Below are 24,816 nucleotides of genomic sequence, written 5' to 3' on the forward strand. Positions count from 1 at the left end.
AATTCACAGAAATATTTGAAAACAAAATGTATTTATTGACAAGGAGATTTTGGTTCACAAAGGGGAGAAGTACAGGTGTGGTCACATTTACCATTGTTCAGTGAATTTTCACTGGCAAAATCCAGTCAGTTCAATCTCTGAAATTTTGTGTGAGGCTGAAAGATTAACCTATGCAGATTTTGAAACTGGTTCTAGTTGGTCATGCGGATTAGCTGCATTGGCCAACAGAAAGCTGCTTGATTTGAAGCAGATTTTTGTCTGAGTTGTTCTTCTAGGTCCTTTCTCTACACTATTGACTTTTGACAAAAGACAATGGACATTTTTTTGGCCACACAATTTTTCTAAAATTTCGCAAATGTGGCCACACCTTAATGCTTCTGCTAAATGGCCAGGCAGGCGAAGGAATCGGCCTCTAACAGTAGACTCACAATGTATAATACCATCTTTTACTAATACTTTATATATATATATATATATATATATATATATATATATATATATATACATGATTTTTTTCTTTTTTTTTCAGATTTTTTATTAATTATAAACACAAATAAGAGTGTAAACAGTGACAAAAAAGCATAGATAAATACAGTGTGTTCTAGTAATAATTATATTTTACATCTGAATATTTTCTTTGAACTCACTGCTCAAAACAGGAAGTGAATTATTACGGGAAACAAATATAGATAAGTCTTCAACAATAACTCCTAGTGACATGCACCTTCATTTTCCAAGGTCCTCTCTGCTGCCACAATTGTTGCCAAACACACTTCGGCCTTGTGCAATGCCTGCCGACTCGCCTCCTCCAAAACATCCAACCCAGTTGCTAAGAGACAGTTTGTCCAGAGTGCCAAAGAGGTGGCAAACAGCACAGCCAACCTCGTCAAGTCCATTAAAGTGAGTTTTGCGACTGTTTCTGAACAACAGTGTTTGTGTGTTGGTACGGTTATTGTGTATGTAACTGTGTTTGTGCTTTAATGTCAGGCTCTTGATGGGGCCTTTAACCAGGAGAACAGACAGAAGTGTAAGGAAGCCACTGGGCCGCTCATCGAGGCTGTGGATAACCTTACTGCCTTCGCTTCAAACCCAGAGTTTGCTAGCGTACCTGCACAGATCAGCCCAGAGGTACGGCTTTATTTCACAGTAATAGTGTACACCACACTAAACACTAATTTTGTGGCCAGTAAGTTTATGAATATGAAGCAGAACAACTCTTTTCAACAGAAGTGTTTTTTGAGCAAATCAGCATATTAGAAAGATCTGAAGGATCATGTAACACTGATGACTGGAGTAATGATACTGAAAATTCCGCTTTGATCACAGGAATAAATTATATTTTAAAGACCCCCTGTGGTGAAAATCAAGTTTTTAATGTTGTTTATATGTCTATGTGGTGTTTTTAATATGCTTTAAGACAAACCATGTGCAAATTCATAAGTCAATTTTGCAGGAAAAAAAAACATTTAAATGTGTCATTTTGGTGATCAAAGATGAGTTTTAAGGGATAAAATTATTGACTACAGGGGGACTTTAACATATAATCAAATAGAAAACAGCAATTTTAAATTGTAATAATATTTCACAATATTACTGTTTTTAACTGTGTTTTTGATCAAATAAATGTAGCCTTGGTGAGCAGAAGAGACTTCTTGTGCTCTACTGTTTATCACAATATAGTAATGTTTGCTGGAAATTCAACACCTAACTGTTTTATATTTTAGATATCCAAGTAGTAAAGTTTATTGTATGATAAAACAAATGTAAAACAAAACAAAAAAAAGTCTACACATAAAGTTTTCTGCTTTGCTTTATATTTTTTAACCATATATAACAAAATATCTACTGGTTGACATATTTCTACCAGTCCACTTTTGCAGTAACTTTTATTGTCATGATTTTCACAAAAGAAGTGAGAAAGAGAAAAATATTAATTGTGCTGTCAAACTGTACAGTGCTCAGCATAAATGAGTACACCCCCTCTGAAATTTCTTAAAAGTCAGCAATTACTCAATTACTTAGAAGACATGATAGGGTTCTTTAGAGATATAATGTTCCTGCAAGTCTGCTAAATCAATTACCAAAGAAGTATGCCAAAATTATTCAGGAAAATAAGATTTTCTTATAAATGTGATTAAAATGTTGTGTAGCAAAAATGAGTACACCCTCCTAAAAGTTACTAAATAAAATGAAATAAAAAATTTCTGGTGTAAGTTTAAGGCAATGATTGATCAACAGGTAAGTATGTTGAACCAACACATTTAAAGAGAAGTCATTTCTTAACAATTAAAAGTGTTATATAGCCCACTGAATCATTCATGGTTGACATGCATGGTTGTTGTTCTCACTGGAACTACCTACTGCAGCCAAAGCACAATATAGTCACTTAGCCATTTCCAAAGCCCATATTTACAAAATCACAAAATAGTAGTAGTAAAGCTCTTATATAGGGATGTATGAGTGCTGAAGGTTTGAGGGAGTTGTGCATTATCAGTGCCGTCATGAATTCCCACACCAATGTGTAACACAAACTTGAAACAGAAGATGTTACCATTTCCTCATTCCCTGCATTGTTGGGCATTTTTTCAACATGACAATGAGGATATGCATTCTCACAAGGTGAAAAAGCTTCTGTGGACATGTATTGCACTCAATCTTTACACTCTTGAGCGCCTGTGGGGGATTCTGTAGAGACGAGTTGAGCAACACTCCCCATTAAAGATCGGGGCATTTAAGGAGCTCATCATCCAGGAGTTAAACAGGACAGATGTGATAATTTGTCATGAACTTGTACACTCTGTGCCAAGAAGGGTCAGTGCAGTATATTCAAAATTATGAAGGGCATACTGAGTACTAGAATATTATACATTTGTTGAATTAAATCTAGGGTGTCCTCATTTCTGCAATCCTTAATTTAAACAAAATTGGCTAATTTACTTATTTTATGGCTATTAATGACATATATTTCTTTTTATTATGTATATGTTTAATACATTTTAGTTTTGCCATCTTTCCATGTGTTGTATTAGTGATCATAAAGAAAATACATCTTTTGTATTTGTTCAGAGGGGGTGTACTCATTTATGCTGTGCACTGTAGAAGATGTGCATTTGCTATATATACCAAAATGTCATTACACTCTTTTGCATTTTTTTTTAAATACAATCTAAATAGACTAGTGGAGAATGGACAGGAGTGTACAGGGCTCAGGAGTGGGAACACAGCTGAAATAAAAGCCCTGCTGGATCAATGTTGGAAATTGCAAGTTGTGTTGTCTCTGATTGCAGGGTCTAGCAGCGATGGAGCCCATCGTAGCAGCCGCTAAGAGCATGCTGGAGAGCTCTACAGGCCTGATCCAGACAGCCCGCTCACTGGCCGTCAACCCCAAAGACCCACCCAAATGGTCTGTGCTGGCTGGACACTCTAGAACCGTGTCTGACTCTATCAAGAAACTCATTACCAACATGAGGTATTCACAAATATATATCCTTCATTCAATGATCAACTAAAGACAAGACTTTAGCCTATAGGTCAAGTCTGCCATGTCTGTGGAGCAATTATGATGATGTAATAATTTACATGTATCATATTCACACACTCTCATGTAAATGGTTTCAGGGAAAAGGCTCCAGGTCAGAGGGAGTGTGATGATGCCATTGAGGTTCTTAATAACTGCATCCGTGAGGTGGACAAGGCCTCACTGGCAGCCATCAGCCAGCAGCTCACACCAAGAGACGACATTTCCCATGAGGTGAAGCTTTACAACGGCAGTTTTTTCATTCATTACCTAACCTGTCCAGCCACAGCCTCATAACGAACCAAAACTATTTTTACACTTCTCATAATAACGTAATAGATCTCTTGTTGTTTTGTGCCATTGCTTTGGCAAAGTATCTGTGAAATGGACCAAAATCGATTTAGCTTTGTGCCAAAAGACTGTGATTTAATTTCAATGAAATGTATTATTATTATATTTTAATTGTTTGTCTTCTGCAAACAGCAGTGTGAATGTAATGTAGACTGAGACACTATGTCAACTCAAAAGAGGGTTGAGTCCACTTTAAAGTCCAGGTATAAGTAAATTCACTGACTTTTTACTCTGTTCAATTTGGACACTGAACATGGGTTGGAGCTCTTAATTTTCTTTCTCCAAGTGCATTTAACTTTAAAATGTACAACATTTTCTTATGACTCCTGCTTGAGGAAGTGAGGTCCACTCCCCATTGTCTCACAGAATCCTGAGAAACACTGCAACCACCATAATAAACTATAGCAATATCCTTATAGTTGTGCAGATGTCATGTGGGGCTGCTAATGATCGTTATCATTGTTATTAATGTAATAAAGTGTTATTGTAATATTGTGTTGTGTTGCAGGCTCTTCACGAGCAGATGGCAGCGTCTGTGCATGAGATCAGTAACCTGATTGAACCGGTGGCCATCGCAGCCCGTGCTGATGCGTCTCAGCTGGGTCACAAGGTCTAACTGCAAAATCATTTCTAAATGTGTCTCAGCAGATTAGATGTTTATGGGAAGCTCATGGTTCGCTGTAATCTCACAGGTGTCTCAGATGGCCAGTTACTTTGAGCCACTCATTATGGCTGCCATCGGTACAGCATCTAAGATCCTGAATAGCCAGCAGCAGATGAGCGTGCTGGATCAAACCAAGACTCTGGCTGAGTCTGCCCTACAGATGCTCTACACAGCCAAAGAGGCTGGAGGAAACCACAAGGTAAGAGGCTACCAAACGTACACAGCAGATACTGATGGTTGTTTTGACTGTATCTGCTGTAGTACCATGTATGTGTGTTCTGTGTCCTCAGGCGGCTCACACACAGGAGGCTCTGGAGGAGTCGGTTCAGATGATGAAGGAGGCGGTGGACGATCTGGCCGCAACTCTGGCAGAGGCGGCCAGCGCTGCAGGAGCTGTGGGAGGAATGGTCAACTCCATTACTCAAGCCATCAATAAAATGGAAGACGGGCCCGGATTCGAACCTGAAGGGACGTTTGTGGATTATCAGACCACGATGGTGAAGACGGCCAAAGCTATCGCTGTCACCGTTCAGGAGATGGTAAAGTCTAGTGCTGCAAAAATTGTGGGAAAAGCCACTATGATTGGTGGGCAAACAAGTCAAAATACAACACACATATGCACAAGCATGCATTGAAAACAGAATTAAGGTTTAGTACAGAATTTATAAATATAAGATATGCTTGATATGTGACAAAGGACATTAATAAAGTAGTTAAACCTGACAAGCCGCTTTGGGCCCTGTTATATATTTTAAATTTTATATTTTAAAGTTTTTCATTTATTTTTTGTTTTTGATATTATGGTTCAAAATAATTTCCAGAAGGGAGAATTATGCTATAATTATAGACAAGATAAGACTGACAGAGTGTTTTTAAACTGCTGTGTTCCCAGGTTACCAAATCCAACACCAACCCTGATGAGCTGGGCGGTTTGGCCAATCAGCTGACCACAGAGTTCGGTGACCTGGCATCAGAGGCCAAATGTGCAGCCATGACTGCTGAAAGCGATGAGGTATCTTCTGTTCTTCTGCTTAGATTTCGTGGTTTGCCCACCTTTGAATTCACATGGAATCAAAATTGACCCACATATACTCACTGCACATTATTGTTCTTATTGAGAACAATTCATCAGTACACATTATTCCAAAAAAATAATGTTTGGGGTCAGGAAGATTTTTTTTAAATGATTTTTAATGCTTTAAAAACAGTAATATAGTGAAATATTATTATATTTATTACAAAGCAGCCATTACTCTGGGTTTAAGGTGTTTGTTAACGGTTACTGGGTTTGTCCTTCAGATCGGTTCTCACATCAGGAAGCAGGTGACTGAGTTGGGCTACAGCTGCACTGGTCTGGTCAGTAAAGCAGGAGCGCTTCAGTGCAGTCAAAACGACTCCTACACCAAGAAAGAGCTCATCGACAGTGCACGGAAAGTCTCAGAGAAGGTTTACAGTAGTTCTTCTTCTCTTATTTGACATATGGATGTAATTCAGTCTTCATCAGACTCCTAATATCTTCATTCTCTCTCAGGTATCTCACGTGTTGGCGGCTCTTCAAGCGGGTAATCGTGGCACTCAGGCCTGCATTACTGCTGCCAGTGCTGTATCTGGCATTATCGCTGATCTGGACACCACCATCATGTTTGCCACTGCAGGCACTCTCAACCGAGAGAACGCTGAGACGTTTGCAGATCACAGGTACTCAACTGCATGTGTCCTTCCAGCAGAAATACAGCACCCAAAGTGCCCAGTGCACATTTAAGTGACCTTGAAATCACTGTTCGTTCACACCTCAGACTTAAAAAAAGGCTCAGGATATGTGTGTGGAATGATGGGAAACAGTTTGGGGATCAACTCAGATAGGGCTGCACGATTAATCGCATGCTATTCTCACGCGCATTTCGTCAGTAAAGCCGGTTCCCTGATTACCGCTAAATCGCCCTCACCTGTTTTTAAACGGAGCGCCTTTTAATAGACGGAGCCGTAGTTCACGGACAAGCCACGCAATATCGCGTTCATTATCGCAGGCGATTCATCTGCGATATGAACGCGATATTGCGTGGCTTTTCAGTGACCTACGGCTCTGTCTATTAAATGCCGCTTCATTTGAAAGCAGGTGATGGCGATTTAGCGGTAATCAGGGAACCGGCTTTACTGACGAAATGCGCGTGAGAATAGCATGCGATTAATCGTGCAGCCCTAAACTCAGATGCCAGGGATGTTTTGTTAATGGAAACATTAAGGATCCAAAATTGTCAACTACTTTATAATTCCCATCCCTATATGTGACTTTTATGCCTTGGCTGTTCTGATTATGTTTTAGAATAGAATGAACTAGGGCTGCAACAACTATTCAATAAAATCGATAATAATCAATAATGAAAATCACAGTCGCGTCAAATTACAGCCCTGAATAATGCATTTCTAAGGACAAAAATGCATCTAAAAATAGATTGAGCTGCTGCAGGAAAGGTAACTTACGTGACCCAAGCTGCCCAAAACATGAGAGCATTAGCTTAATGGCTTGCCCTGTCAGAAGCTTTGACAGATGGATGTGCGTCCTTTGCACAAAACGTTCATTCTATGGCTATATCCTTATCTGTAAATGTTACAAATTCATGCAAGCATTTCCAGTATATGTAAGCTCTTTAGTCATAGCAGTATTTCTAATGCTACAATATAATTATTGTTGTTATCCATGAATTTTCGATTTTACTGTTTTACAAGAAAGGCAGAAAAAAGGAAAGCACTTTACAGTTGTTGTTTTTTTTTGTTTTTCAGATGCCCAATTACAGTCAATAACAACAGAGACTGTTATTAAGTTTATATATATTTATATATATATATATATATATATATATATATATATAGTTACTTTATTATGTGTGAATAATGACTATTTAGTTGTTTCAGTTTGTTATTTGCCTAATAAATGGCAATAACATTTTTAGTTTTAAACAAGTTTTTGATAGATTCCTAAAATATTTGTGTTCTCTATTTATTATGACAGGTAGTCTAATAAATTAAGCACTGTATGATTTCATAGCATTCAATTGGCACATTTGTTTGAAGTACATTGGGCAGGATGTGCAATAGAGTTTTTTGTCAATAAAATAAAAAATAAAAAAATTAGGATTTTTTTTTTTTATTGAACTGTTATCGATTATCAAAATAATCCCTAGAATAATAAAAAACAATAAAGTTTGATGACAAACATTGATGTTGGCATGACAAAGACTGACCGGAAAGTATGAAATAGTTTTAAAAGCTTTAAGTTTGTAGGGTTTATTGTCAGATTGACAAAAGTAAAGTCAGATGACAGGAAAACAAATAAGTTCATAAGATCACTAAGAAACCAATCAGAAATCAGGCCACGTCTCTTGGCATTGCTAGCATGTTTTATTTTGCATTTTGCCAATGTTGTTAGGCATTGTTGCATGTTACTTAGTTTTGCTAACATGATTTGGCATGTTTATTAGACATAACTAACACATTTTAACACATTGCTAGCAAGTTTCAGCATGTTTTAACACATTTCTAACAATTTTTTTTTTTTTTTTTTTAGAAAAAAACAAATTGTCAGTTCAAGTAAAAAAAGATGTTACGCATTTTTGCATATAATGCATTACCCCCAATATTAATAACAAAAAAGTCACTTTCTTTTCATATAATCTTTGTTGATCCTTGTATGTGTGTAATATTATTATTGTTGTATTTCCTGTGGTTGATCAGAGAGCACATCTTGAAGACAGCTAAAGTTCTGGTGGAGGACACTAAGCTGTTGGTGTCCGGAGCCGGAGCGAGTCAAGAGAAGCTGGCTCAGGCTGCACAGTCATCCGTTAACACCATCACCAAACTGGCTGATGTGGTCAAACTGGGAGCAGCGAGTTTGGGCTCTGAAGACCCTGAGACACAGGTACTGACACCACCATCCTGGCCCAAATCCTCTTCACACAAATTACAGTGAATTTTCTGTCAAAATATGTGTTTGTGCAGTAATGTGTGTGTGTTTGTACAGTTGTGTGTGTGTGCGTGTGTGTTTGTGTGTGTGTGTGTGTGTGTGTATCTTTAGTCCCATCCTTGGCAACAATTCTTGGGTTTCTGCTGTTCCTATGGCAACACTTAATAATTCATACCATATTCTTGAAGCTTGTTATAGCTGTGTTATTCAAGGAAATACAGACATTGAGGCAAGGTTTAATTACACTTCCAAGTTCATGTACATGATAAAAAAAAATCTGCATTAGAGTATTTCTAAGATCTTTATTCTCACTTTCCACAAGTAACAGCTGTGAATTTTAGTGAAGTCTTTGTGTCCATACTGCATTTTCTTGTAGTCAGGCTAGTCAGGGTATGTTATGAGACTGATACTTCATTATCTAGCATTCGTATTAATACAACTTTATATTTGCAGTAGTTTTACTGTATAATGTGAGACTTCATTTACTTTTCTTGTACTGATACAGACTAGCTCACTAGGTTTTGCTACAAACCATTAGATGTCAGAATTTGCCAGCAGTAATATCATGTGTTTGTTGTCATATCTCAGGTGGTTCTTATCAATGCGGTGAAGGACGTGGCTAAAGCTCTGGGTGACCTGATCAGCGCCACGAAGGCAGCGGCCGGGAAACCTCACGATGATCCCGCCATGTTACAGCTCAAGAACTCTGCTAAGGTATAAGACACACAGAAGCATAGGAGCATCTCATGCACCGACTGTCTCTGTTCGTCAGTCTGTCTCTGCTAACTGATCTCTGAATATGACACTTCTCAATATTATGTGCTGCCCTGAAATCATGCGTCCATCCCTTTGACCTACAGACTGAGCTGGAACAACTGCTGATGATTTACACTCAGATCAGTGTTGTTATTGTTAACTAAAACTAAAGCCAAAACGATCAAACATTTTCGGGGGAAAACCTATTACATTTTTTTTTTTTTTTTTTTTAATTGAAATAAAGCTTAAATAAAATAATAATAATAATAATTATTATTATTATTATTATTATTATTATTGTTATTAGATGAGAAACTTAAACTTAAAAGAAAATAAGACATTAAAATAAATTAAATTAAATTAAATGAAACTGAAATATAAAAAGCTATTTAAAAATATTAATAAATACTATAATAGCATATATAATACTAAAATAACACTGACTCAGAGTAGCTAATATGCACAAATCTACACAAACAAAGACAAAGAGATTATTTCATATAGGACATGCATTATCATTTGCACAAGTTAGATTATTCTATTAAATTATACATAAAACTCATTAGATTAATTAAACCGATAAATTAACAAATTCATGATTATTTTGCTGGTGATATAAGAATGAAGCAAACTTGTGAATATTGCAGTAATTTTAATGTGCTTTTTATTTGGCTGTTTCGTAAAGAGCTTATCTTTAGAAAAAGTGTTTTTAAAAAGTCTGTAGTTTATTACTAATAAAGTCTTATTCGGACGGTAATTGTTTCTCATACGGACATAAGGTATTTTCAACATTTACAGGGGCTAGTTAATGGTTTATTGCTGCCCGAATCCAGAATGTCAGTGTATTTCTCCCACCACCCATGTAAATATCCCTTACCTACTGTTTTTGACAAATGCCAAGGTTGTGTGGTAATTTAATTGCAGTCTGAATCCACAACTCTGAGTTTACAAGAGAAGATCAATTCAAAATTCAATGTTTGAATCCCTTTTGACCACTGCGGAACACCGTACGATAACTGTTGCACTTCACTGTAATTTGCATGCATTTTAAATATGTACACTTTTATACTGAAATGCTAGAAAGTATTTACAATTACCATATTTAATCACCACTCCACCTCAGCAAAAGGAGAAAGAGGGGGGAAAAAATGGGCCGTTACAGCAACACAATGTTAAAATGTATTATATAGCCTACAATTATATAATTTAAAAATAAAAACTAAGCAGCTTTATGTTTACCTCCTGTAAATAAGAGACTGCGTTAACTTATTTCAGCTAATTTCCATATTTTTCCATATAGCGTTTAAGGAGTGTTCATGTGTAATTTTTCTGTGGCATCAGGTGATGGTGACAAACGTGACATCGCTACTGAAGACAGTGAAGGCCGTGGAGGACGAGGCCACTAAAGGCACACGCGCACTAGAGGCCACCATAGAGCACATCAAACAAGAGCTGGCTGTAAGACACACACTCTGAGCATACACATTTAAATCACTATATTCAAGTAAAAGAAAAAAAGTATATTATAAATAATAATAATTATTATTATTAAAGTTTATTAAGTCCAAGGCCAATGGGATGAAGAAGAGCAAGTGAAACGTTAACAAAAGTGCTTTAAGCCTTTGTTCATCACGTTTTGTGCCCATCCTATGTTTTTCCATTAGGTGTTCCGCAGTCAAGATCCTCCTCCAAAGACAGCCACTCCAGAGGAATTCATCCGCATGACCAAAGGCATCACACTGGCCACGGCTAAAGCAGTGGCTGCTGGGAACTCCTGTCGTCAAGAGGACGTGATCGCCACCGCTAACCTTAGCAGACGAGCCATCGCTGACATGCTGCACTCCTGCAAGGTGAAATAACCGTCAAACATGATGCCTGACACCTGCACAGCCATATTAATGACTGCATATGCGCTGCGTATATCAAAATAGTCCAGTCATATGGAATAATTTGTAGCAATAATGAATATATTGTATATTGTATATTTATTAATGTTAACCTGAAGAAAAAATGTGTGATGTTTCTGATGTGTTGTTCAGCAAGCGGCATTCCACCCGGAGGTGAACCGTGATGTTCAGGCTCGAGCTCTGCGCTTCGGCTCTGAATGTGCCACTGGTTACCTAGGCCTACTGGAGCATGTGTTAGTGGTAAGTTAGAAGTGTCTGCTAGGCCACCCTGTTACATCCTATAAACACACACACAAACACACTCTTCTAGAGCTCCCTTATGGGGGGTCATTAGGGTTAAAACTGTGTGAAATAACTGATGCTGCTTTTGTTCCTGTTATTTTAGTGGCACACTGAACTCTCACATATTTCATGAACTCACAGTATGTTTGTCGCTCAGTGGGGCAGTGACTGAAAAATTTGTCTAAAGCCCTATTCGGATGGTAATTGTTTCTAATAAGGTTGTAATTTATTTTCAGCATTTACAGAGTTTAGTCTGTGATTTTATTGCCGTCCGATTCCAAAATGATGGTATTTTTCCACGACCCGCCGTAAAAAAAAATCCCCAGCTGAATTACCTACTGTTTTTGACAAACACCAAGGTCGTGTGGTAATTTAATTGCCGTCTGAATCCACATTTCTGAGTTTATAAGATGGGATCAATCCAAAAGTCGTTTTGTCAATCATTTTTGACCACTGCTAGGCACCATTTGTAACCAATGAGCTTTGCGGTGATTATTTATGCATTATTATGGCAGCAACAGATATGCAATGCAATTTTAATATATGTAATATATACAATTATATACATTAAAATATAAAGTAGTCAGATCAAATGTTTACCTCATGTAAATAAGAGGTTGCATTACCTTATTTCTGCTAATTTCCACATTTTTAAAAAATGACATCCATCATTTTTAGAGATAAAATCTGAACCGAACAGGGCTTAAAATGTAGATAAAATAGAATAAAACATTAGAGGTAGTTAAATGAATATTTAATTTTTTGAAATTTGTAAATGCAGAGTTGAATGCGGAATTTTGTGATTAGTTGTAATGATCATTGCTATGCTGGTCTGAGAAATTCATTTTTAGTGTTTTCCTAATTTACTTTGTTTTCTCTGTGTGTGGGTGGGTGTATCGGTGTGTGTTGGTTCATTGTGATAGCCGGTGAGTTAAAGGTGACTGTTTGTGCATGTGAATCTCTCTGCCCATGTGTGTTTTGTGTGTATTGAATTGCACAACCTCTTAATATGAGACAAAAGTTATATAATATAGTGCTGCAGTGTGTCTCAACTGGTGGGTTGCAGATCTATATTTATTTCCATTTCCGTCTTGAAATTTTTTTCATAATTTGGACTTTTTCTGTAGAACTAAATTTTTAAACTTCCTCCAGGTCATTTGTGTTTCAATCAAAATTTGGCATGTATCATCTATAGACTCTCATGATAAAAAAATGTTTTTCTAACTGACAAATTTTTTAAACATAAAAATTGACCAGTCAACAAAACTTCCTACATCTGGATATTCTAACCATGTGCATTATATTTTGTGAAATTCTGCCCATAGGGGGCGCAAAAAAACAAAGCTGCAATTATTTGGTTAAGGAAATAAATATTTTGCACCAATATCATGATGAATTGTTATTTTTGTAGATTGTTAGTTGCACACTTTATGGCCAAGAAATAACCACTTGAGAACCACTAGTCAGATCTATCAGTGTAGTAACTGGTGTGATTTCATTATCATCTGAGAAGGTCAGTAGTATCTGTCTCTTGAAGGTGACAGTTGGATGCTTTTTGAGACTTTTTAACTTCTAAAATATTAATGGCATCTTGATTTGTCAAAATGTTCTGTTACAATTTTGAGATATACTGAATGAAATGACATTTTGAATGGTGTGCAGGATTTAACATTTTGCCAATGTATTTCAGACTTCACTATGATAATGTTTGAGTTTTTTTCCATGTGTGTGGTTGTGTGGGAGGTTTGTGAGGAGACTGTCACAGGGTGAATTTTTTGTAATAAGCAGAAAGAGACAGGGTGATTAAATAAAATTAAAATTAGCATAAATTAATGGCACACTGTAAACCCAAACACATCAAATTTTTTATGTTCCCAATTTTAAGTAAGCAGAACTATCAAGTTTTGAGTTTGTAGAACTCATGCATGTTAATTGCTCCTAACTTGAAGTACTGAGTTAGTTCACTCATACATTTTGATTGCAATTAACATAAAATATTTATTTAATTAACTTTTTTATTTTGAGTACTTGCAAATCAAGTGAGTTATTCACTGTAAACCCTAATAAGTTGTCAGAACTCAAAAAAGTTCAATGAGAATTTTTTAAGTTAGGAAATTCAAAGTTTAAGTAAGATTTTTATTTTGTACTCGTACATTTTTATTGTTCTTAACTTGAAGTATTTGAGTACACTCATTTATACATTTAAACTTCAAATTATCAGGTTATCTCAACGTAAATATTATGCTAGCTATAACAAACTAATTCAGAAAATTCCAACTTGATAATTTGCTAACACGTTAACAATAGCATGGTATAGCACAGGGGTAGGCAAGTTCGGTCCTAGAGAGCCACTGTCCTGCAGAGTTTAGCTCCAACCCTGAAAAAAACCTTCAGCTGCCTATAGCCTTAGTAATCCTGAAGAGCTTGATTAGCTTGTTCAGGTGTGTTTGATTAAGGTTGGAGCTAAACTCAGCAGGACAGCGGCTCTCTAGAAACCGAACTTGCCTACCCCTGGTATAGCGCTTACTGAATGATTACAGCAACTTAAAACATGTAACTTACCTGCTCTCAAACCAATCAACATGCGGGTGTCCATGATGGTGACTCTCCAAAAACCCACATTAACAGAAACTCTTCCAACTCTCCCTTGCGCAAAAAAAAATATATATATATATAATACTTAATTTTAACATTTACTCTTCCTTTCGAGTGCCATGGGCAAAGCATGCTGGGAAATCCCAGCCCAGTTTCTGTTAAACTTAAGTTAGTCTAAATTAAAAGAGATGAGTTCATACAACTCAAAATTATGAAATAGTTCAGTTTACTTGAAATATGTCAGTGCTGTGAACTCAAAAGAAAAAGAAAGTTTGTAAATACTCATAACAGTTAATTTAACTGAACTAATTTGTTCAATTTAAGTTTGCCCTACTCAAACCAATTAAGTATTTTGAGAGTTAGGGTTTACAGTGCATACATAAAATAAAAGACAACACAGATGTGCTCGCTCTCTTGAAGCAACACACTCAGGTTGCTATTATGAATCCTTAGATTCTTTATAGTTAAACTAGAAAATATCAGGGAATTTTAAAAGTATGTTTTTCCAGGCCTGGGAAAGGTCTATAAATTTCCATAGTAACTGTAATGTTTATTTCTAGTTTTACTTTGCTCTTAAATATTTTATGTATAACGATTTGTGAATGCTTGAGTGGAATAAACCAGTGTGAAACATTTAGTCTGTCCATTAAGCATCGTATTGGACAAGTTAGTACTCTATTGATCATTTACTTTTATTCATTCTAAATATAGTTGCCTGACAATTAAAGGGAAATGCACCATAGCGTGCATAAATGACAGGAACAGCTATTGAAATCTGTTGGTCAAAACCCTGAAGAAAGAGACAGACTCCCCTTTGTGCTTTTGTAGGGTTTGTACAGACAGATAGCATATGTTTGTCTGTGGGTGTGTGTGTGTGTGTGTTTCTGGTATTGTCCATGTCATTCCCAGCATTCCTCCTCATGGCCAAGTCTTTTCTTAGCCGTCTGTTCCAAATGAACAGCTCTGCTAATGCCACGCACCTGTTTCACTGTCACCAGCACCACCCTGGAGGACACTCCGAGGACACACACACAACTCAGAAATCACTAGATCAGCTTCTACGAGCTGCTCGCATGAGTGTCTAACAGCACTTGAATCGGTGTCAGACTGATTTAACAATCTCTGTCCTTATTTGGTATGTTTTAATACATTCATGTGTGTGAAGTCTTGTGATCTCCATCCGCAGATCATTCAGAAACCCACTCATGACCTTAAACAGCAGCTGGCAAACTACTCCAAACGTGTGGCCAGTTCAGTGACGGAGCTCATACAGGCTGCGGAGGCCATGAAAGGTACAGTGTGTCATGTTTCTCCCCACACTCTCAGCATCCAGCACTCAGGGTGGATTATCTTCTGCCTGCAGTGCACTAGATCTAGGGCTTCTCTCGTACTCCTTGCCCTCTTGTCCTCTCCATCAGATCAGGTCAAGTATCCACTTCCAGTTCTGCATCATGAGCAGAGAATCCAAGCAGGATTTAACAGGATAATCCCTGCCACCCATCACTGAAAGTGATCTGAGAGCTTGGGGTGATAATGCCCAGACCCTGATTTAACACATGATGAGAGACAAGGAGAATCTCTGGAGTGTCTGAGAGAGAGAGAGAGTTTAAAGAAAAAGGATGATTTATAGGTGCTAATTCACATAAAACGGAAGAAAATAAAATTAACACTTCTGTCTTTTCACCTATCAAGTACTCATATAAGTAAAATAATATTTAATATAATGAGATATTTTTGCTTTCTGCTGTTGTTGTCCTTGACTGTCAGCTTCATTGCACATTGCACATACTTCAAAGTTTGGAGTCAGTAAGGTTATAAAGTAAAGGTTGTTTTGTTTTTGTTGTTTAGTTTTTTTTTTTAAGAAATTAATCATTTTATTCAGCAAGGATGCATTAAATTGTTCAAAAGTGAGAAAGACATGTATAACATTACAAGAATATTCTATTTTTCCAATAAAATGTTCTTTTGAACTTTCTATTCATCAAAGATTCCTGAAAAAAATGTATCATGGTTTCCACAAAAATGTGATGATAATCAGAATTTTTTCTTGAGCATTTTTTCTTGAGGATCATGTGATACTGAAGACTGGAGTAATGATGCTGAAAATTCAGCTTTGATCACAGGAATACATTACATTTTAACATTATTCACATAGAAAATTGCTATTTTTTACAATATTACTGCTTTTACTGTATTTTTGATCAAATAAATGCAGCCTTTGTGAGCAGAAGAGACTTCTTTCTAAAACATGAAAACATCTTTCTAACTCCAAACTTTTGAACTGTAGTGTATTTATTCTAATATCAAGATTTGTGAGTGTTGCGTTTGTAGAGTGTTTTCCTTGAGTAGTCTGAGTGAAGGCTGAGGGTTTTTTGAGGTCTAAAAGTTTAAACACAACTACTAAGTACACACTTTTTTTTCTTTTTCAAAAGAGCAAGAAAACCTTATAAACGTGTTGTAGAATATGTGGGAAAATTATTCACACAGTAGTCAGAACCTCCGTATTTATTAAAAATTGATAAGAAAACCATTGATAAGTGCTCAAATCAGAGATAGAATACAATTATACAAGGAGATGGAGAAAAAAAAAAAAGTATTTATGGATTGACCCACCACACTGGGCTGAAGGCACATTGCCTTCAGGATCAGGCATTAGTTAAATAAATTATGTTTTCATACCACTGTAAAATTTCAATAAAGCAGTAGTTTTTAAGTACAGGTACACAACACAACCCTACAGATGTGTTTGATTGGATACGATACTGTCTTTAGGTACAGAGTGGGTAGATCCCGAAGACCCGACCGTCATCGCCGAAAATGAGCTGCTGGGGGCTGCAGCTGCCATCGAAGCTGCCGCCAAGAAACTAGAGCAGCTCAAACCTCGAGCCAAACCCAAGGTGAGGAAACGTTTACCCACATCCCTCAGGACTCACACACGCACCACCAGCTTAACTGACACAGCATACATTTAGCTTGGAAAATCCTGCACTGTGTTCATATATTCTTAACCTAAATGTTCCTGACCATTATATGACATTTGTATAACTATTTCCGTTTGCATTGCCCAGTTTGGATTTGGATTTAAGGTAACACAAATCATGAATTATGAATGCAGCCACGACCACAATCATTGAGCATGAATTGATCATCATCATCATCATCATCATGGATACTGGAATGAACCATTGTGTTGTGCGCATACGCATGTGGAAAAATCCTTCAAGATCAGTCACAATTTTCAGATGGTCATGGAAATGAATGTATGTTGTGTTCTGTTCAACAGGAAGCTGATGAGAGTCTGAACTTTGAAGAACAGATTCTGGAAGCAGCCAAATCTATCGCTGCAGCCACCAGTGCTCTGGTCAAAGCTGCATCTGCTGCTCAGAGAGAGCTGGTAGCCCAGGGGAAGGTATGAACATGCACATGCATCTCCCTGCTTCATGATGTAAAGTTCATCCAGAACGCTTGGAAATCATGCACTTTGTTCAGCTTAATTAAGATAAGTCAGTACGACCAAAGCCAATCTCTCTCTCTCTCTCTCTCTCTCTCTCTCAGGTCGGGGCGATTCCAGCAAATGCGGTGGATGATGGACAGTGGTCTCAGGGTCTCATTTCAGCTGTAAGTCGGTTTCAAACTCATCATCAGAAGTAGAGCTGTAAATGCTGATTTCTTGCTCAATTGACTAAACGGGATAGTTCAGCAAAAAATGAGAATTCTGTTATCATTTACTCACCCTCATATTGTTATAAACACAAAAGATGATGTTTTGAAGAATGTTTCAGTTGTTTGGTCCAAAATAACTTTGGTCTCCATTGACTTTCACTGTATGGACAAGAAAAAAAAATCTTATTTTGTGGTCAGTCATACAGCTTGGGAAGGACATGAGGGTGAGTAAATGATGACAGAATCTTAATTTTGTGGGTGAATTAACCCTTTAAATTTCTCAGTTTCTTCTGATGGGATTAGATGCAGAGGTTTCAGTCATTTTGATGAGCTGGATGTTTAACACATTTTGTCTACTCTAGGCCCGTATGGTGGCCGCGGCTACTAACAACCTGTGTGAGGCGGCCAACTCTGCCGTTCAGGGTCATGCCAGTGAGGAGAAACTCATTTCTTCAGCCAAACAGGTGGCAGCATCCACCGCACAGCTGCTGGTGGCCTGTAAGGTCAAGGCTGACCAGGACTCCCAGACTATGAAGAGACTGCAGGTCAGTGTGTTTGCTGGGTTTCAATATTCAGTTTTAAAAGACTCTTGTATTGGCTTAAAAAAAAGTACACTCTTAAAAAAGGCTCTAAGAGAACAGTGGTTCCCAAACTTTTTAGAGTGGAGTACCCCCTGAGGCATTTACCATCCTTCTGCGTACCCCCTCTCTTTCACTTAGACTGCACCTTTTCCATTAAGGAACAATATTTACCCCCTAAATTGACTTTCCAGTGCATTTTTTTATATTTATAAATACCTTTACAACAGTTCAATAAAGAAATATGCAATAATAAAACTTGAAAAGTGATTCTTTTAAATACTAAAACTGCCAGTAGATGGCAGTAAGTCACTGTCTTAATGCATGAGTCATTGAGTCATTCATTCAATTAAGCAAGTGGCTGTATTTATGAGTGAATCATTGAATCGCGAACAATTCGTTCAAAGGTGCAGTTTCGTTCACGAAGCACCGATGTGTGTTGTAGTTCTGCTGTCGCTTTCGTTGGAGCCATTATTTCGTTGCAAAATAGAGCAAATACTGACAATACTGTGAAGAACATCACTTAATATTACCCTTTTGTTTGTTGAAATGTTGTATAAAGTCAATGTCACATTTGCAATCATGTGGATATTTGGATTTGCATTCTTGCTTGTATAATATTATCAACATTAAAAAGAACTCACAAAAGGTATGTTTTGTATCAAGAGTTTGAATAAATCTCTATGCACCTTTTGTGCCAGGCTATATGTTCAAGTGCTAAATCTACATGTAAATTGTCAAGAATGACAGTAATGTAGCGCGATTTGCTCATGCACGCAACCTGTATGCACGCTGCTTATGTGGAAATGGACGCTGTCAGATTTGACCGCAAAAGATGTGGTGTATTGATTGGATGTATTTATGTATTCATGTAGTCGTGTATTTATGGCATTGTGCCTGTTAGAAAATATATGGTCAGTTATAATGCTATTTTAATGTGGGGAAGAATTAAATGAACGGCAACATGTGGCATTTTGTTCGCGTACCCCCTCTGTCACCTCACGTACCCCAGTTTGGGAACCGCTGCAATAGAAGAACCATTTTTGGTTCATCAAAGAACCTTTCAGTGATTTGTTTTTAAAAAAAAACTTTGTGAGTATGTGCGTGTGTAAAGAACAATTCAATAATCTGAAGAACTTTTTTTCACCATGAAGAACCTTTTGTGGAATGGAAAGATTCCATAGATGTTAAAGGTTGTTCATAGAACCATCAATGCAAATTTTCTTGTGTATGATCATAGAAAATTGATCCTTTGGATTTAAGTAGATTCAATACAGTAAACTAAAAATTATTTCTATGAAATCCAAAAAAAAAAAAAAGCATAAGGTAAAAACAGTAAACCTTTAATATTAATACTCACTTATCACACTTTGAGGGAAAAAAATGAGAACATACAATTAAAACTGTATTTTTAACATTTGTTAAACTCTTTTTTTTTTTTTCACAATCTATGAAAATTATAACCATATTGTAAATATTTAAAACAAAATGAAACATTTTACACATACGGAGTGTGGAAAAGCACTTTTTCTGTGTATTTTCTTTCTACTGAAACAGTAGAGCATTAGCAATTCCAGAATCATGATTTCGATTCCCAGGGAACTGAACATGCATGAACTGATTTATACTTTCATACTTCAAAAAAATATGTACCTTCAATGCAGTGTAAGTTTCTTCAAATAATAACATCTGACAAATGCATAAATGTAAATACCATTTACCGGGAAGAAACTGACATGACAAAATACATCCCTAAAATATATTTATTTAGTCTGTGCAGCTGCCTTGTAATATGTGGGTCAAATTGACCTGCAAATATCAAAATCATAATAGAAATTTTGTACGCACATTCCACCGCACATTAGTGTGTCGACACACATCTAACATGCATGTTTATGACCCTAAATAAGGAAAAAGCCACTCAATTTCAAGGAGAATCATTGTAGGTTACCCAGTATTACAGACAACTCAACAACAAAAAAAATCAAAATGGGTTAAATTGGCCCGCATCCTAATATGAAGGATATAAAACCTTTTCCTCTCATCATTTGCCATTGCAGTGGTCTGACACAAATAAACAATGAAGAGTCTTAGTTGTTTTTGTGTCCGCATCTCAACAGAGCCTTTAAATATTGAGTGAGACGGTGAGAATGCACCCCTCCTGCCTCCAGTGGGACAGCTGTCGTGCTAGGGTGAAGGCTGAGGGGTTAAATTTAAAACCTAATTAACTCTGAGACCACCATTAGTCACGATAGACACCATATTGAATTTTCAAACAAATGAAACAAAAACACATTTGACAAGCTAATTCTGAGCAAAGCACTAGCATAATTGTTTTGCAGATGCCGATTGCTTGATATTTTGTCATCTAATGCAGTGACATTCAGACATTGTATATCCACAGTATTTGATGTTATTTTGGCATCTCTAGTAAAGCTCTACGTTTAGTTTAACTGTCTTTTAGCTGTCTTGTCTTACACAGTCCAGTTGTCTGATGTGTAATGTGCACTGATGAGGGCTTGTGATAACAGCAATGTTGATGGCTGCTGGGAGATTTTGCATAAATAGTCCACAGAAATCTATTTTATCATATACAATTACTGTTCTAATTAATTCCAATGTATGTTCCCAATGTATGACATTAATGACAAGGTTCTGAAAAGGAGAAATTGTACATCATTGGATTATTTGTCTCCAAAAACACTCTAATTATAATATACTATATTAATATATATATATATTAATATATAATATACTGATACTAAGTTGCTGTTGAACACACTTCTTTATAATTATTAATCTGAGATTCACTCAAAATGAAGTATACAATGAAACCAAAATATTGTGGGATGGCGTGCATTTATTTGTGGATCTTTTCCTGTCCATGTGTGCACCACAGCACACACTTGTGAATTTTGAAACATTACTGAAGCACAATTCCATCTGCTTTCTACTACAGCCAATCAGATTTTAGAGCAGCCTTTTACTAATGGCTACATCATTTCCAAATATAGCAGGTCAGAATTTTTATATTTTTTTTTAATACATATACTTCCCTCCCCGCTGCTTCATTCTACTTCTGCTGATATCTGTCTGCCCATGAGAAGAGTCTCCTCACATGCACAAAATAAGATGTAACTAAATACTGCTTTTGATACAAGACAAATTGAAATTTGAGAGGTTGTAAATGGGAATCAACCAAGATGTTCACAGTTGAATATTTTTTCTGTAAGATTTATCATTTAAAAGGTACCTTTATTTTTATTTTTTTACCATCTCCCCACAGTGACTAATATGAGCCTTTGTTCCTTCTACTAATAGAGCTGTGCACAGTGATGTAAAATGTCTTCTGTGGCAGCAATGCAGAATCTCTTGACTAAGCTAGTTTGTGTATGAAGTGCAGGCCAGTCCTTCCTCTTACAGAGATATATCAGACTACAGACAGCTGAACACACTCAACCCTAAATCACACCTTCAGCCATGCACAATGCCTCAAAAGGCATAAAAAAGAAAAAAATATTCCTGGAACGTTTGCCAAAGGTGCTCTGGGGATGTGTTTGGTTCTGGCTGCTCTTTCCACAGCTGCATTTCCTTATAAAGCCATCCTTAGAGTCCAGACACTTGCCTTCCCTACAAACATCAGGTCAGTCAGATATGCGGTTTGACTACAAACCTCTGCTTGTTAAAAGCTACTTCATTGGGTTCACAAATTGAAGTACTTGTAGCCACAAAGTAAAGGAGTTGCACTTGTAGTTGCAACCGTAGCCACAAATTAAAGTAGTTGTACTTGTAGCAACAAATTACAATAGTGGTACTTGTAGCTACAAATTAAAGGAGTTGTACTTGTATCAAAAAAATTAGAAATAAAATTTAAAGTAGTTGTACTTGTAGTTTCACTTCTAGCCACAAATTTAAGTAGTGGTACTTGTAGCAACAAATTACAGTAGTGGTACTTGTAGCTACAAATTAAAGTAGTTGTACTTATAGCAACAAATTACAATAGTGGTACTTGTAGCTACAAATTAAAGGAGTTGTACTTGTATCAAAAAAATAAAAAAATAAAATTCAAAGTAGTTGTACTTGTAGTTTCACTTCTAGCCACAAATTCAAGTAGTGTTACTTGTAGCTACAAATTAAAGGAGTTGTACTTGTAGCAAAAAAAAAATAAAATTAAAGTAGTTGTACTAGTAGTTTCACTTCTAGCCACAAATTATAGTTATTGTATTTGTAGGCAAAACAGTGAACAGTGTAAAAACAGTGTATATGCGAATGCACCGTGATGAACACCAAATCAAGAACAATAAAAGAACGCCGTAGCAGCTGAGACTATAGAGTTAGATGACGATTGTTAAATGTCAGTCAGTGTGTCTAGTATTAGGCTTGTATTTAAGTATTGATTATTGATATTGAAGTATTGATATTCTAGTAATGGTATCTAGTTCAAAATGAGTTTGAGGTGAATCTCGAAGAGTCTCGCCTTCTTAAAGCTGAGAATTTGTATTTGAGAGCATGTGTTGTGTTGGCTTTTTTGGTTTTGTTAAATGGTCTGACTCTTAAGAGTGTCCTGATGTCTTTTTTTCTTTAGGCTGCTGGTAATGCCGTCAAGAGGGCATCAGATAACCTGGTGAAGGCGGCACAGAAGGCTGCATTTGAGGCTCAAGATGATCAGGCTGTTATGGTGAAGAGCAAGATGGTGGGCGGTATTGCTCAGGTAAAGAGAACATCAGTGAAACTCAGCTGTTTTTACTTGGCCTGTTAGAATTGATGAACCCATTTACTTATGTTATTAATGTTCTTTTGTTAATGTCCTGCAATGTGGATATTCATATGGATGTGCGTGTGTCCTCAGATCATCGCTGCTCAGGAGGAGATGCTCAGGAAGGAGAGAGAGCTGGAAGAAGCCAGGAAGAAGCTGGCCATGATCCGACAGCAGCAGTACAAGTTCCTGCCGTCAGAGCTCAGAGAGGATGGACAGGAGCAGTGAGCCGCACCAGAGACTAATCAATGACATTACACAAGAGTATGAGAAAAGTAATTAATGATATGCAATGAGTAAAAAGTGAACTATGTATCAGGATGTCTATTTTAAAAGTGTTTTGTTTATTTCTGTCACTTTTATGAGCATTGCCATGCCAGCTTTATTGTTTTGTTGTATTTTGAAAATATGCCACACATACAAGTTATTTTTAATTTCTTCTAAAAGATCTTTATTATTTTTTTTTTTCCCATACTAGATGGATTAGATAAACAGTTTTGAAAGCTTGTGATCATGGCAGGGGCACAACAGTGTTTTGTAATGTCTAGTAAGCTTCTGACAGTTGATAGCTGTTTTTCCTCTTTTCTTTTTTTGTGGCAATGTGGACCAGTGGTGCAATCATTAACTTTGCGTTGATACAATTCATAGAGAAAACATATCATTTTCTAAAGAAAAGAATAATAAAGCTTTGAAACGTTATAAATAGTATCTCCTGTTAATGTTTTTGCAGTGTCAATGTTTGCGTTTGTGACAACTTGGTCTACTGGCATTTCTATCAAAAGTATATCTTTTTATAAAGCATCAAAGCCATATTTCCATTTTTTGCTTTTATAATGTTTTGTTTTTTGTTCTTTTGTTCCAATTCACTGTTGATGTAATACTCATACAGATGTATACAGACAATATTAGATTAAAATGATTTGCAGCAGAAGAATTGCTTAATTAAATGCTTGTTTATCAAAGAATAATCAGAGTAATTATAAAGAACTGTTTTAAAAGAAATGATAAAGACTGTTATTAATGGATCAAATACATAAACAGTTTGAGTTTTTGCCATTACTGCCTTTCCTGTTGCATTCAGTATATTCTGAATCTTTCCTGCTTTTATATTTTATAATTGTGTATTTAACTGTTAACAGTTTCTCACCTAAAATAAGCAAACGCACCTAGTCATGTGTTTAACTAAAAACTCATAAATTCACTGTTTTTCAAATATCTCCTATTGCATTTGTGTTGTTTTTTTTTTCAGAGGTGCTGTTGTCAGAGAGCTTATTTACTTGTATAGACCGATAACATTAAAAACGAATAATTAATAGGTCATTAATGAACATTTTATAATGCTTAACCTATCAGTTGTTCATGTGCAAAAATCAAGGTGAATCATTATTTGCCTGGCTAAAGATATTCTTATTTAGTCTAGAATTAAACTCAGTCCTGAACATTACCAGGAAAGCTATTCCAGAGTGAAATATTTGAAAAGTGGTAAAATATACTATTATAAAATTGGACTGATATGATCAGACTCTTAATAAGAACTGCTGCATTTAAAGAACATGAAACTTGTTTTTAGAGATTGGACGACATCCAGCTTGTACTGTGCGTTACAAAAATCTAGTCTTGAGGTGATAAACATATGAACCAGCTTTTCTGCATCAGGAACATGTTTCATAAAATATTTCTAAAGCTGAAGAATGAAATGTGGTTTTCAAAAAACAAAAATTGCTGCCAAGCATGATGCATAACTAGATGGAAACATCAATCATCTTAACAAATTGTAAATTAACAG

The 24,816-nt window shown here is 36.4% G+C and overlaps 2 protein-coding genes across 3 annotated transcripts in view; one reads left to right on the forward strand and one right to left on the reverse strand.

Annotated features, from left to right (window-relative positions):
- The window catches only part of tln1 (talin 1), a 102,351-nt gene extending 78,622 nt beyond the window's left edge, over nt 1-23,729 (forward strand). Inside the window, exons 35-56 of the mRNA XM_048171361.1 lie at nt 739-900; nt 988-1,128; nt 3,288-3,469; nt 3,619-3,751; nt 4,377-4,478; nt 4,561-4,731; nt 4,823-5,071; nt 5,425-5,544; nt 5,832-5,978; nt 6,064-6,230; nt 8,265-8,448; nt 9,082-9,207; nt 10,591-10,707; nt 10,914-11,099; nt 11,289-11,396; nt 15,220-15,325; nt 16,806-16,930; nt 17,317-17,442; nt 17,589-17,651; nt 18,059-18,241; nt 22,860-22,985; nt 23,124-23,729. Of these exons, the coding sequence (XP_048027318.1) occupies nt 739-900; nt 988-1,128; nt 3,288-3,469; nt 3,619-3,751; nt 4,377-4,478; nt 4,561-4,731; nt 4,823-5,071; nt 5,425-5,544; nt 5,832-5,978; nt 6,064-6,230; nt 8,265-8,448; nt 9,082-9,207; nt 10,591-10,707; nt 10,914-11,099; nt 11,289-11,396; nt 15,220-15,325; nt 16,806-16,930; nt 17,317-17,442; nt 17,589-17,651; nt 18,059-18,241; nt 22,860-22,985; nt 23,124-23,258 (3,159 nt within the window). The 3' untranslated portion in view covers nt 23,259-23,729. The remainder of the gene's footprint in view (nt 1-738; nt 901-987; nt 1,129-3,287; nt 3,470-3,618; nt 3,752-4,376; nt 4,479-4,560; nt 4,732-4,822; nt 5,072-5,424; nt 5,545-5,831; nt 5,979-6,063; nt 6,231-8,264; nt 8,449-9,081; nt 9,208-10,590; nt 10,708-10,913; nt 11,100-11,288; nt 11,397-15,219; nt 15,326-16,805; nt 16,931-17,316; nt 17,443-17,588; nt 17,652-18,058; nt 18,242-22,859; nt 22,986-23,123) is intronic.
- LOC125255945 (histone-lysine N-methyltransferase 2D-like) overlaps nt 1-24,816 on the reverse strand; it is a 526,365-nt gene that overhangs the window by 298,363 nt on the left and 203,186 nt on the right. The gene's annotated exons all lie outside the window — the stretch shown is intronic.

The sequence above is a fragment of the Megalobrama amblycephala genome, linkage group LG2, assembly GCF_018812025.1.
Source record: "Megalobrama amblycephala isolate DHTTF-2021 linkage group LG2, ASM1881202v1, whole genome shotgun sequence".
Classification (NCBI taxonomy): Eukaryota; Metazoa; Chordata; class Actinopteri; order Cypriniformes; family Xenocyprididae; genus Megalobrama; species Megalobrama amblycephala.